General features: G+C 35.0%; 2 protein-coding genes across 6 annotated transcripts in view; one reads left to right on the top strand and one right to left on the bottom strand.

The window, feature by feature from the left end:
* LOC144840576 (telomere length regulation protein TEL2 homolog) overlaps positions 1-1354 on the top strand; it is a 32066-nt gene extending 30712 nt beyond the window's left edge. The window contains exon 23 of the transcript XR_013611936.1: positions 995-1354. The gene's annotated coding sequence lies outside the window, so the exon portion shown is untranslated. The remainder of the gene's footprint in view (positions 1-994) is intronic.
* Positions 1355-3249: 1895 nt separating this feature from the next.
* LOC144840610 (5'(3')-deoxyribonucleotidase, cytosolic type-like) lies at positions 3250-14249 on the bottom strand. Of its 5 annotated transcripts, none has more exons than XM_078696489.1 (7): positions 14159-14249; positions 11970-12247; positions 11186-11286; positions 10957-11017; positions 10405-10519; positions 9162-10305; positions 8653-8792 (listed from the first exon to the last, which is right to left on the bottom strand). In XM_078696489.1, exons 2-6 carry the CDS (start codon positions 12228-12230, stop codon positions 10136-10138), a joined length of 708 nt encoding a protein of 235 aa, XP_078552615.1. In that variant the 5' UTR covers positions 12231-12247; positions 14159-14249; the 3' UTR covers positions 8653-8792; positions 9162-10135. The 5 variants fall into 5 exon arrangements, with proteins under 5 accessions (XP_078552618.1, XP_078552617.1, XP_078552616.1 ...); XM_078696488.1 differs by lacking the exon at positions 14159-14249 and adding an exon at positions 12515-12604; XM_078696492.1 differs by lacking the exons at positions 10405-10519; positions 10957-11017; positions 11186-11286; positions 11970-12247; positions 14159-14249 and adding exons at positions 3250-3937; positions 7662-7818 and having other exon boundaries at positions 8379-8831; positions 9162-10087.
* Positions 14250-14532: the final 283 nt, after the last annotated feature.

Here is a 14532-nt window from a genome sequence, read left to right on the forward strand (position 1 = left end):
GACAGAGCTTTAAGAATAATACAAATTTTGAAAACCTGCCACCCCACGCACTTGAAAATACTAATTAATATCACTGTACTGACCATTCGGGTCGTGAATACCAAGATTGACCATATCATGTATTGTAATAAAAAAAAACCATTCATATTCATAAATCATTACTCATCAGCGTACAAAAAAGTACAAAAAAACTATAATATGGCCACGTGCCAAAAACGTTTTTTACATTTTTACCTTAATTTTGTATAGAGGGCGATATGAACAAAAATATCAACAACACCACATGTCTAGCTCGAGGACTACTACTAAGTCGCCTTTCCTAGCTAGGCCTAGGCTTTTAGATGCTGTAAAGAGACGTAAATAAATATTTGCTTTTTATGCAGTGAAACATAAAGAGCTAGATATAGAAACAATATATTTGTTTTATTGTTCAATTCCTGTGTTGGACTTTCTTGTACTACTGACTTAAGTTAGTGTCCAGGCCTATCCTCGCTCGTCCTCTCTGCCCTCGTCCAGCTACGATTTGAGTGTTCCTTCCATTGCTAGTAAGTAAGGTGGTCGTTTCGACCTGGTTTTGCTCAACTACATGTGATTGATTTCAATAGCGGTAAAATATGAACATCATAAATCATCATCCAAAACATGAAAGATAACTAAAATCAAAGCTTGTTTCGTAGTTTTGATAAAGTTAGTATTATGTAATAATATACTATATACTATATAATATGTACACAATATTCATAGATTGGTTAATTTGAGAAATAAATGTGTGGATAACAACAGTAATGATTTTGCTTTACTATATTGTTACAATCATAAACAACCAGCTTTCTGTTGTTTTTTTTATAGGTAAAACATATCCAATTTATTTTCAAAGTTGACAATTATTACAGATTTATGACATTAAAGTGGCCTCATCAAAATAGTTTTTTAACCTGAGAATTCCTAATTATTATTCCAAACCCAATGCATTGCTTTTTTCTAAATATTATAGATGATGTTAGAAGACTGTCTTGAACCAGAAACATTGTGCTACTATGTGTTGTTATTACCAACCACTATTCCAGTCATTGCCTTTTTCCTGTTTTTGCGATGGTTTGGCCTGGAGATATTTAGAAACAATTGAGTTTATAAACAATTCTATAAAGAAGACATTGAAAAATATTAATTGAGCATTATCTGTTCAACATGCTCACTGAAAGAATACTGTATTATACTTATGAACAGAAAACTATTACATACATTACAGTATATATATATATTTAACTACGTATTGGGATTTATATCATAAAGATAGGCTATATAGTGAACTCTATTATTTTATTAATAAATAACTTCATGATTTCTCCCATGATTATCTGTATCATTTTTTCGCCATTGTTTTTAAAATAAAGATAATTATAAACTTGGACGTTATTATATGCGAATTGGCGCAAATTGAAACTGTAGTGTAAGAAAAACTAAACTAAAAGGGTAATCCCCGCATTGCGCAAATCGTTCAAACACAACTTGCGTTAACGTTAATTAAAATTCATTAGTGCGCCCTCTGTAGGTGGTACCATATTTCTCTCTACACTTGAGTTGTTTCTTAATAATTGTGTTGTCTGCTGAGAACGTTCAGGTTTAGTAGTCTGAAATGAAGATCTCTTTTAAATCCAAATAAACGTCAGCTGTTCTCGTAAGTTTATACTTTTAATCAAATTGGATTTTATTTTATTATACAATAATTTACATCAAAAGATTAAACCAATTTTAAACGTACTGTAATGAAAATATTAGCGTTCAGTTTGCAACGACCTACCACACACACGGCAAAGATGTCTATTTAGCACCTGCAACATTAATTAGACTCGGGCCTAGCTAATTTCAAATTCTTTTACACGATCGATATCTGTATAGCAATGAAGATGTTTATTATTAGAAATTCGGTGCTGTTTTACATTTCGATGCAATTATTGGTTTTATTCATCTCAATTGACAATGGTGTTTGCTCCGAAGCTGATGAAGAACTGCTGGCTGAACCACATTATTGTACTTTCTTCAACAACCGTGCGCCAACTGAACAACCAAATTTGGCAAATTGTACTTGGTATAAAGATACGTCATGTTGCCGAAATCAAGAACTTTTATCAATTTTCAAAAAAGTAAAACCATTACAAGGGGCCACTAAAGAATGCCAGGAATACTTGAACTATTTGATGTGTTATATTTGTGCCCCTAATCAGCATTTATTTTACAATTACCAGCGACTTACAGTTTGTGAGGAATTCTGTGACGTTATGTGGGGTAGTTGCAAAGACGCAATATTAAAAGGTTCAAAGATTGGAGACTTGTACGAAACAGGAAGAGATTTTTGCGAAAGTCGTAGATTTAAAGTTAAATTGGAATCGACCAGGGAATGTTTCACATTTGATAAGTTGGAATCGGAGAAAAAAACTAAAACGAGTGATGCGATCAAAAGTAAATCAGGGTGGTGTCTTATATTTGTGACATTTGTAATTTTGCTATTTAACAATTTTGATAATGTAATTTAAATACTGTACTTATACTGTTAAAGTAATTTGCTAAAAATGAAAACTTAAGAAAAACTTAACAATTCAAATAGGGGGAGGCAACTCCCAAAAGATTTTTGACAATAAGTAGTCCAGGACTACATCCTCTAATTGTATATATTAGATATACATTACCACAAAACATACATAATAAAAAGTATAATTATAGTGTTATGCAATAATTTTAATTAAATAATTTTGGAAAAATGTAATTATGGGGATGCGATCATAAAATTACATTGTAACACTAGTGCAGTATGATTGTTTTGTATTATTTTTAACTAGAGATGCTAACATTTGTAAGAAAATAGAAAAATATTTTTTTTAATGAAGAATGTTGTAAATGAGATGCATATGATGAAATATTATACCACACTTGGTAATTGCAGAACAGTAATCAATAACATGCACATTCTAATAGTAATGAATGAAGTGCTGCAAGGCCTTTCTTATTAGATTTTAATCAATAATAGTAAGCTTTGTCAGCTGTATTGTGTGTAGTCAAATTTAATGCTGCTAGTCTAAGTCATACTTTTTGCTTGTACTACCATTTAAAGGCCTAGCATGGTGCACATACAGGTTAGTAGTGACCTAATATAAGCCTATTTTTAGGTACAGTACAACATACTGTACACTTTTTTTAATAAAGTAATATAGAACATTACAATTAAATAGTATAATAATAATACCACTGCAATAAATAGAATTTCAATTTAATTCTTTCCACATCAAAAGAGAAAGACAAATGTGGTTTATAAGCTTGCATTAAAATAAATGAAAATATTTGAATTATTTGTAAGTGTTTAGTTACAACTGTATGTAGTAGGCAATAGCTAGTAAGTATTTTTTTGTATTACAAATGAATGAATTAACAATATAGGTTAATATATAATTAATTAACATTGTAAAATGTGTTTAATTATTAGTTGGAAATATTTTTAAATAATTGTTTCGATTAGAAATGTTGAAATACTGTGAATACATAACCTGTACCTTTACACCAGTGTGTATACGTTATCATTCTTGATTTTTGTTATAACTACAATAGAACCAATATTAAGGGGGCACTTTCTACTTATTTTTGTTTATAATAATGTTCATATAGTTCTGATTATTTTACTAGATATTGACACAGATAAGCTTACCCATATTTTTGAGTAATTTTTATGCAAAATTATTCATCAATTATTGATTATAGGTTTCGTAGTAAGTCTACCACTAAAGAGTTCAATGGGTGCAGTTTATTATTTATTTATTATTATTTAAACACACTTTCTTTCACAGTTGCTAAATTTCTGAAATGTCGGCTTACTTTCAAACTAAAATTTGAATAACCTGCCGTACTCTGTCCATCTGCTTGTCTGTCAGTTTTACTCGTTTATCACCTGAAAAGAATGGAAATCAAATAAAAATTCTGCATTTATTTAGTGAAATTAATTAGTTGACGGTAGGAGATAATTTATTAGTACTGTAGTACGGTACAGTTGATTTTAATTTTTTGTAATGTCGTTTGAATGATGGTTAATTTTATGAGATGCTATATTGGGTTAGCTAGGTGTATCACTGAATGATGGTTGAATTATGAGATGCTATATTGGGCTAGCTAGGTGTATCACTGAATGATGGTTGAATTATGAGATGCTATATTGGGCTAGCTAGGTGTATCACTGAATGATGGTTGAATTATGAGATGCTATATTGGGCTAGCTAGGTGTATCACTGAATGATGGTTGAATTATGAGATGCTATTTCAGGCTAGCTAGGTGTATCACTGAATGATGGTTGATTTATGAGATGCTATGTTGGGCTAGCTAGGTGTAGCACTGAATGATGGTTGATTTATGAGATGCTATGTTGGGCTAGCTAGGTGTATCACTGAATGATGGTTGAATTATGAGATGCTATGTTGGGCTAGCTAGGTGTAGCACTGAATGATGGTTGATTTATGAGATGCTATGTTGGGCTAGCTATGTGTAGCACTGAATGATGGTTGATTTATGAGATGCTATGTTGGGCTAGCTAGGTGTAGCACTGAATGATGGTTGATTTATGAGATGCTATGTTGGGCTAGCTATGTGTAGCACTGAATGATGGTTGATTTATGAGATGCTATGTTGGGCTAGCTAGGTGTAGCACTGAATGATGGTTGAATTATGAGATGCTATGTTGGGCTAGCTAGGTGTAGCACTGAATGATGGTTGATTTATGAGATGCTATGTTGGGCTAGCTATGTGTAGCACTGAATGATGGTTGATTTATGAGATGCTATGTTGGGCTAGCTAGGTGTAGCACTGAATGATGGTTGATTTATGAGATGCTATTTTGGGCTAGCTATGTGTAGCACTGAATGATGGTTGATTTATGAGATGCTATGTTGGGCTTGCTATGTGTAGCACTGAATGATGGTTGATTTATGAGATGCTATGTTGGGCTAGCTAGGTGTAGGCCTAGTGTAACACTCTGACCATCAGGTCAACAACCCTTTTTCACTATTTCTCCCTACTCCATCTATTAACATTCCTAGTGGTTTCTTCCTATCCCTAGGTACTCTTTGTTCACTATCCTATAACCCACATCCTTAATCAATTACTGTTTCCTCATCATCATGGAATGTTCCCTTTACTAAATAGTCCCCTCCCAGTACATGCATATTAATTAGGACCGTTCCTTAAAATATGGATGTACTGGTAAGAGGAGAGAGAGAAGAAAAAGAGAACTTGATAGAATAAAACGTTTATAAATAGAGAGAAAACGTATGTGATGTAGCCAGGACAGACTGTATTATATTTGCATATTGAAATAAAACTGTATGTGACCATAAACCATATTTGCTGTTGGTACATTTTGTGACTGTGTGAAATCTTGCCACTGAGACTATAACATAGTAACGGATACTACTAAAATACCACCGTTACACTAGCACTGAATGATTGTTGATTTATGAGATGCTATGTTGGGCTAGCCATGTGTAGCACTGAATGATTGTTGATTTATGAGATGCTATTTCAGGCTAGCTAGGTGTATCAATGAATGATGGTTGATTTATGAGATGCTATGTTGGGCTAGCTAGGTGTAGCACTGAATGATGGTTGATTTATGAGATGCTATGTTGGGCTAGCCATGTGTAGCACTAAATGACGGTTGATTTATGAGATGCTATATTGGGCTAGCTAGGTGTATCACTGAATGATGGTTGATTTATAATATGCTATGTTGGGCTAGCTAGGTGTAGCACTGAATGATGGTTGATTTATGAGATGCTATGTTGGGCTAGCTAGGTGTAGCACTGAATGATGGTATATTTTGAGATGCTATGTTGGGCTAGCCATGTGTAGCACTAAATGATGGTTGATTTATGAGATGCTATGTTGGGCTAGCTAGGTGTAGCACTGAATGATGGTTGATTTATGAGATGCTATGTTGGGCTAGCCATGTGTAGCACTGAATGATGGTTGATTTATGAGATGCTATTTCGGGCTAGCTAGGTGTAGCACTGAATGATGGTTGATTTATGAGATGCTATGTTGGGCTAGCCATGTGTACCACTGAATGATGGTTGATTTATGAGATGCTATGTGTAGAACACTGAATGATGGTTGATTTATGAGATGCTATGTTGGGCTAGCTAGGTGTAGCACTGAATGATGGTTGATTTATGAGATGCTATGTGTAGAGCACTGAATGATGGTTGATTTATGAGATGCTATGTTCGGCTAGCTAGGTGTATCACTGAATGATGGTTGATTTATGAGATGCTATTTCGGGCTAGCTATGTGTAGCACTGAACGATGGTTGATTTATGAGATGCTATGTTGGGCTAGCCATGTGTAGCACTAAATGACGGTTGATTTATGAGATGCTATATTGGGCTAGCTAGGTGTATCACTGAATGATGGTTGATTTATAATATGCTATGTTGGGCTAGCTATGTGTAGCACTGAATGATGGTTGATTTATGAGATGCTATGTTGGGCTAGCTAGGTGTAGCACTGAATGATGGTTGATTTATGAGATGCTATGTTGGGCTAGCCATGTGTAGCACTGAATGATGGTTGATTTATGAGATGCTATGTTGGGCTAGCTAGGTGTAGCACTGAATGATGGTTGATTTATGAGATGCTATTTTGGGCTAGCCATGTGTAGCACTGAATGATGGTTGATTTATGAGATGCTATGTGTAGCACTGAATGATGGTTGATATATGAGATGCTATGTTGGGCTAGCTAGGTGTAGCACTGAATGATGGTTGATTTATGAGATGCTATGTGTAGAGCACTGAATGATGGTTGATTTATGAGATGCTATGTTGGGCTAGCTAGGTGTAGCACTGAATGATGGTTGATTTATGAGATGCTATATTGGGCTAGCTATGTGTAGCACTGAATGGTGGTTGATTTATGAGATGCTATGTTGGGCTTGCTATGTGTAGCACTGAATGATGGTTGATCTAGCTATGTGTAGCACTGAATGATGGTTGATTTATGAGATGCTATGTTGGGCTAGCTAGGTGTAGCACTGAATGATGGTTGCTTTATGAGATGCTATGTTGGGCTTGCTATGTGTAGCACTGAATGATGGTTGATTTATGAGATGCTATATTGGGCTAGCTAGGTGTAGCACTGAATGATGGTTGATTTATGAGATGCTATGTGTAGCACTGAATGATGGTTGATATATGAGATGCTATGTTGGGCTAGCTAGGTGTAGCACTGAATGATGGTTGATTTATGAGATGCTATATTGGGCTAGCTATGTGTAGCACTGAATGATGGTTGATTTATGAGATGCTATGTTGGGCTTGCTATGTGTAGCACTGAATGATGGTTGATCTAGCTATGTGTAGCACTGAATGATGGTTGATTTATGAGATGCTATGTTGGGCTAGCTAGGTGTAGCACTGAATGATGGTTGCTTTATGAGATGCTATGTTGGGCTTGCTATGTGTAGCACTGAATGATTGTTGATTTATAATATGCTATGTTGGGCTAGCTATGTGTAGCACTGAATGATGGTTGATTTATGAGATGCTATGTTGGGCTAGCCATGTGTACCACTGAATGTTGGAAGTGAATTTCAGTATTATTTGGCTATAGTAGTTATTAACCCTACCATCTTCTTCCTCATCCTGTTGTGGGCTTTCGTCCTCACTCTCGCTTTCTTCTTGTTCCTTTAATAGCTTCTCCGCTTTTTCAAGGGTTGTTATCTTTGCCAAACCTTTTAATGGTTCAATGTATTCCAGTAATATTTCAAAATAATCATCGTCAACCTAATATTTAATAAGTAGAAATTATAGAAAAAAATGTAGTTTATACTGTAACTGCAATAGACTACATTTATTGGTCCTCAATTATTATATGATGACGCCTTGCCACCAAAGTTAGTGGCCTTGTGTCATGATTCTTAATTAACAGTTACATTGCAGGATGGGAAACCCATGCTAATAAATAAAAAATAATTGCTTATATAGCGCTTTTCCAAGTTGATCAAAGCGCTTCACATTTCTAAAGCTCTGGCTACACTATCAAACTAGTTTGACAAAAAAGTGTGATCTGCCCAAATATGGTAGTGATATGCCCAAATATGTTAGCGATCATCATGTCCATATATGGGCACATCACATCATACAGTTTGATAATGTAGACAGAGCTTAAACCAAGTCTCATGAGATAGTGGCATTGTATCAATGGTCATCAGACAAAATCCTGGAACCGTGACAGGATTTGAACCAATGACGTTGACATTGTAAGCAAGCATGTCAAACACAATCCAATATTTTGCATGCTTTATTAATGGTACTGTAAAATACAAGTTTGCACCTTTATTTACCATGTCAGTATCGTACATATTTCTCAGCAACCAAACTTGTCGGACTTTTTGAAATGACCAAACGTTTTTAAATTTCTTCCACTGTTGTAGGTATTGCAATGCTAATGTCTGTGCTTTTCTATCAATAGTTTTATCGACATCTGAACTATCATCATGCTTTTCTTTAATTTTTTTCTTCCGTTTCTTACTTTTAGCTTTTGTTTTACTTTTATCTTTGGTCATTTCTTCACTAATTTGTCGTTTTCTCTCCTGTTTTTCACTCTTGTCTCCGTCATCTAATTTTATAACATTTTCGGTTTGCTTGCTGTTAATTTTGTCCTGTTTAGATGATTTCTTTTTCGATTGTTTATCCTTTTTATTTGTTTGCTTCTTTGTAGCATCCTTTACGTCATTTTCATTGTCATTCATCTTGCACTATCAAATGTAGAATGAAATTTTACAACACAATTCTTGCTGAAAATATAAATACTGTATGGTAGTAGATTAGAGTATTTTGTACTTCTAAATTGCGATAAAAAACAATAATAAAACAGATTAAATACAACATTAGTTTGATCAGGTAGTTGGGATCCTATAGTAGGAGCCTAGCTAGGTTACTTTATCATTGGCCCGAGAGTCGCCCTACCAACAATCAACTAGGCCTACTTTAACTACCGGCTAGGTAATGTCAGATTGCTCACTGGGCCTTGCCACGCCGCCTTTTCGCTTCCGTGGCCAGCAGGCAGTTCCCTCGCATGTTAAATATGTCGGCCTAGCTTGGCCTAATAAGCTTTTAATTCTTACCATACGTTTCCTTATTCCTAAAATGATCAAGAATTCACCAAATAAAATAGTACAGTAATAAGAAAGACGTATTGTTGTCAATAATTGCAATATTAAGAGGCAACAACGTTCATAACATGTTTTTCAATGTATTTAGTTTGTTTTCAACTCACATGTGTGCGTGAAGTTTAATGAATTGTAATAGAGGGCGGTATTTTAATCAAACATTACACATGCCGTAATAAATATATGTGCCTATCTGATAATTAGTTTTATAAATATATTTAATAAAATATAGTATTATAGTCATGTTTATTTAGTTAATGGATTTTGAATATCACAAAAGGCTTGAGTAAATATAATTACAGGCTTTGATACAATAGAGTATGTTATTCTTAAATTACACAAATTATTTATTTAATCATTCTATTTGCTTTATATTATAATATTACCATTTCAATATATCGATAAATTTAAATTTAATTTAATTCACCCTACTTCAATCTACTTAAACCATTATTAGGCCTATCATAGCTATATATACCCTCTCATTTTGAAGCTGAAGTTGAATTTGTCCTGGGAAGAATTTGTTTAAAAAAAAAGAGTGTGGGGTGTTATTGAAGAGGGGTGGGGGTTGGTGAGTATAGTGAGGTACTGGCATCGGGTGTTATGTACTGAGAAGGCTTTTAACTAATTTTGAAACCCGCCGTGGGGCGGGTATAATTGCTAGTAGTAAATAAAGCCATTTGAATGCGATATATTAAATAAAGGCGTTTGAGGGTGATATCCTAAATAATGTGTAATACACATGGATAGACTCTTTATCGATATATTGAAATGGTAATATTATAATATAAAGTAAATAAAATGATTAAATAAATAATGTCTCTCGCGTGCCGATGTCAAACATGCATATTCTAGTGGAAAAGTACGTCAGGGTATTCATTCTACCCGATCTCCATGTATTAATAGACATAATTGTGCGTCTCGTGACATTATGAGGAGCAATTTGAACGAGAGCTAGTTTGTTGTTGTTCTACACGTGCGTTTTTACGAATTCCTTCATCCTTCATTCTAAGAATATTTCGCCATGTGTCGTCAGTCCACGCAAAGTCTGTCTTGAGATTACCTGATATTCCGGTTGCCTCAAGACTGAATTTGTTACCTATAAAAATTGGGATTTATAAGAAAATGAAATGTTAAGATTGAAAAGTAGTAGAGCATCAAGGGGGTGATGTATGATTAATTATGATGTTGTTTTTACCTTCATTTGGCTCTTTCCTACTAAAATGTACATCAGCCTGTATCATGGAGTTGTCCTTGACTACAATTAAATGTTCCAAAAAGACTTGCCCTAAATGTGTTTTAATCCATTGGAACTGAAAATAGTAATATAATAGGCCGTTTATTCGAGACCAGCCCAAGACCAAGTAGGCCTAAAGATGTGTATTTATGCCTCTTATACGAAAGATACATAATTAATGTATAAGCCTATACTGTAAGAGGGAACAATACCCCTATAAAATCTGAGACAATTGTCTTAAGCGCTGTCTACACTATCAAACTAGTTTGACAAAAGTGTGATGTGGCTAAATATGGTAGTGGCGGCCCAAAGATGGTAGTGATATGACATCATCTTGTCCATATATGGGCACATCACTCATCATTTTTGTCACATAAAGTTTGACAGTGTAGGCTTTAGATAAAATGGAAGCTTTGTTTAGTCCCGAAGGTTTTTTTTAATATGGTTCTTATTGTCATTAATTTATTCGTATATATTATCGTGCATTTTAAATTTATTTCAGTTGACACTTACCTTTTCGTGTAATGCTTTTGGTGAATTCTGAATTGGACACACCATTATATAAACGTCTAACCTACAGTATAGAATAGTTAGGCCTTTATTTTGTTGGTGTTTTTTTATTATTTGAGTTGGTTTTTCGCTGCTTTAGGCCTACCATATTCAGCAATGGTACACACATGGTAAATGATTAATTAACTGATGATTGTTACTGATGATAAGAAAGATAATGATAATGTCTTACTGCTCGTTATTCTGCATTTCGGTAAGCGCCTGGATAGCTCCTGTAATCGGCGCCATTTTAACGTAAAACCCAGGTGTTTTTAATATGCTCTCTACATGTTGCTGTAAAAATTAAATAGATTATTTTTTAGTAAAATCGATCAAATTTATTTGAATCAAGTAGGCCTATATGGAGAGACCCCTGGTATGTAAATTAGGTCTACATTCCAAAGCCGTCATCCGACAGGAATAGCGCCAAAACAGACACCTTCGAGTCGTGACAATGGTGCAGTTAAATTTTGGTAAGTGGAGATTGATGTCGAAGTTAAAGAAAAAAGTCTTCTGTGCTGGTATAGTAGCGCCCAGGGGAAACAGATTAAAAAAACTATAAGATTTTCTTGTGAACTGTTGGTGTATTTGTTGGTAGTGCCCATCGTGTCAGATTTAAAGAAAACATGTACGTCTATCTTGTTTACTTGTTTATTTACCCGTTTCCCATACACTTGTGTCTACGGGACCGAGGCGAAGCACTCAGTGCTTAAAAGCCCCTCTTGAAAATAAAGTCATTCTCGATATTTGGTGAAAACTTCAGCGGGTGGTTTTAACATTAGGCTTTGCATTAAACGAGTTGACAGTAGAACCAACAAATGAAACAACATCCATAGACAGGGTATTCCATAACAGAATAACTCTCCAGGGAAATGTGACCCTCCTGATATTAAGTTTAAATGGATGTCCCCGGGTACGCGATCTTCTTTGGGTAGGCCTGTGCGCCATGGGAGTGGGGTTAAATGAAAGCAACTTACAACTAGATCAGGTCGTAGTCGACCATATTGATGAGCTAGTGGTATCTTCTGTCGTTCCTCAACCCTGACATACGGCTCTAGAGGATATCTTCGTCGATACTCCCGTAAGAAATAATCTTCACTGTCGGCAACGCAGCCGTCCAACGACACTAACACCTTTAATGGATGTTTTAAGCCAACATTTCCGGATAAATGTTTTGTGTTGGACAATAGTTCAACTGCAGTAGACCTATTTAAGATGTGTGAAAATCTTGAAAACATCTTGTATGTAGGCCTACCTGAAAAAATCAAACCTCAAAAATTATATATATAATAATAATAAGATAATATACAAAGATGGTTTGTTTGTGATGGAACTATCTGAGAATTGCTGTTACTTGGATGGAATTGTATTTTGTATGAAAGAATGGTGGACTGGAACTATCTCGCCTAAGGTCCATTCGTGTCGATCGAGCGCTGTCACTGCCTAATACATCGGGGTATAATCCATACTCTTCCAAAAGATGCATTGGGTTCGATGCGTACACAGGACCTCCAGAACTTACCCGAGGAGACGACGATTATCGACCTGTCATTGGTCTCTCTGTCGATTTCTTCACGGAGTGAATCCTGTCTTACCAAATCTGTTTTTGCAAATCAAGTTGTTTTTCGTATGGTACAGTCATGCTTATAGGTATATTTATACAGTGTAAAATACGTGAATTTCATATGTTGATGATTCTATTATTGATGACTGTAATTCAGTGTTTGGTTTTGGATATAATAATATAAACCTTCACAATTCAAACGAAGCTGCTACAGGTGTAGCCAATTACATTTCTCTTTGATATCGATTGCAATTCAAAGGACTGTTACGTACGAGTTCCTGTCTTGGCAAGGCGAGCTCAGTGTCCTGCTGTCAGATTGCCTTGGTTTATATCTGTGTGTAGAGTCATGTTATACGCCTCTCTTTCCTTCCCCCTCCCACCCCGGCCCCTTCCTTTGAACAAGGTTATGACAACATTGCTTTTACTGAATAACCAGATAATTTGTAATAATCAGTTTATTAACTATATTTACAACACATATATGAACCCATAAGATTAACATAGATAATCGTGAGGCGTACTTAACTTGCACCCACCCATTAATAAATGATAAATGATACAATATGTGACTCATTGCCTTTCACCGGTTACTGTCTTGTTAGATTAATTTATGAATTATTTTACGGGGTTTTTCAAGACGAAGACCATCTTTACTGTATACTCCCATGACAAAAAATACGTGGATATCTGAGCTACGGTACATTTTATTTAGTAGAGAAATATCGTGTATTAAAAGTACTTAATACAGCTCGCCTCTGTTCTAGATAACTGGCAATAGTTTTCAACATAATAGAGTCTAGTGACAGATACAGAATCGGGTGTTAGTAGAGAAGTTATGAGTATAACATCAGTTAAAGTGTATTGTAATGTTAGGCCTACTGGACTGATAAGCTTCTGCTGTTAATAAAGTTATGTTTTCCCGGTACAAATGTCATAGTACAACCAACCTATATATCCAGGCCTATTCAATAATTATTTAAACTCCATGAGGCAGATGTTAGTATATATATCGTACGATTTTACTATTTAAATATACCGTTGAACCGTAACTTAATCATTTCAAAATACAATTTTATCTGCCAACTGTTGTTTGCTTTGGCAAAGACGTGGCAAATAGTATGTTTCCCTTGGAACTAATTGAAATATGTCAATATACCAAAACCTGAAATAAATCCAAGGGTCGTAGCCATATATTGGACGGCTAATATGAAAATAACGAGTGTACAGTACATATAATTGCCAAAATATGCCTAAACAGGATAGTGAATGACAGACTCAGGATATCCGTCAACTGAACATAAGTACACAAATAAGCCAACGTGCCTATATTATACTTCATGTAGGCATGCAATAAATATTTTATCCATGATGTAGCCGACACATCATTAAATTACGTCGCTGGGCGGGGTCACTCTCCTCCCTCAATGACTAAAGTAATATGCCTGTCTTCACCCAGAAGTTCACTCCAAAGAGTTGATTTAATCCTTCTTGTATAGTTAGTAGATCCTATATTTAGACACCCATTCTAAACTTTAGAACCGAAGCCCTACTTCACGCTTTAATTCCTATTAATACTACGTGAATGACATTATTCTCACTTACCGTACTTTTATAAACAGTTGTGTACCAAGCCGGTAAAAGTACCGTAAAAAAATACTACTTGTGCGGAGGTGCTGCTGCTGACAAGCTTTGTATCGAGCCAGATTAGTCCCAATTGATAGGTTGTTGACAGTGATCAATGACCTGCATTATACTACAGATAGGCCTAGACCTATCATGCTCCGTACTGTACTCAAGGGAAATAATTTTGAAATTGTGTACAACCTATAAAATCTTTTTTTTTCATGAGACAAATTTAAATGTTCTGATGGGTTTTTTTTATATTTATATGGGTTTTTTTTCAAAATTAAAAACGATTAGCGCCCAGCCATGGAAAGTTTATGATACGAGTTGTTGCTTGTCCAGCAATGAACTTC

Source organism: Antedon bifida, chromosome 4 (genome assembly GCF_963402885.1).
Source record: "Antedon bifida chromosome 4, ecAntBifi1.1, whole genome shotgun sequence".
Classification (NCBI taxonomy): Eukaryota; Metazoa; Echinodermata; class Crinoidea; order Comatulida; family Antedonidae; genus Antedon; species Antedon bifida.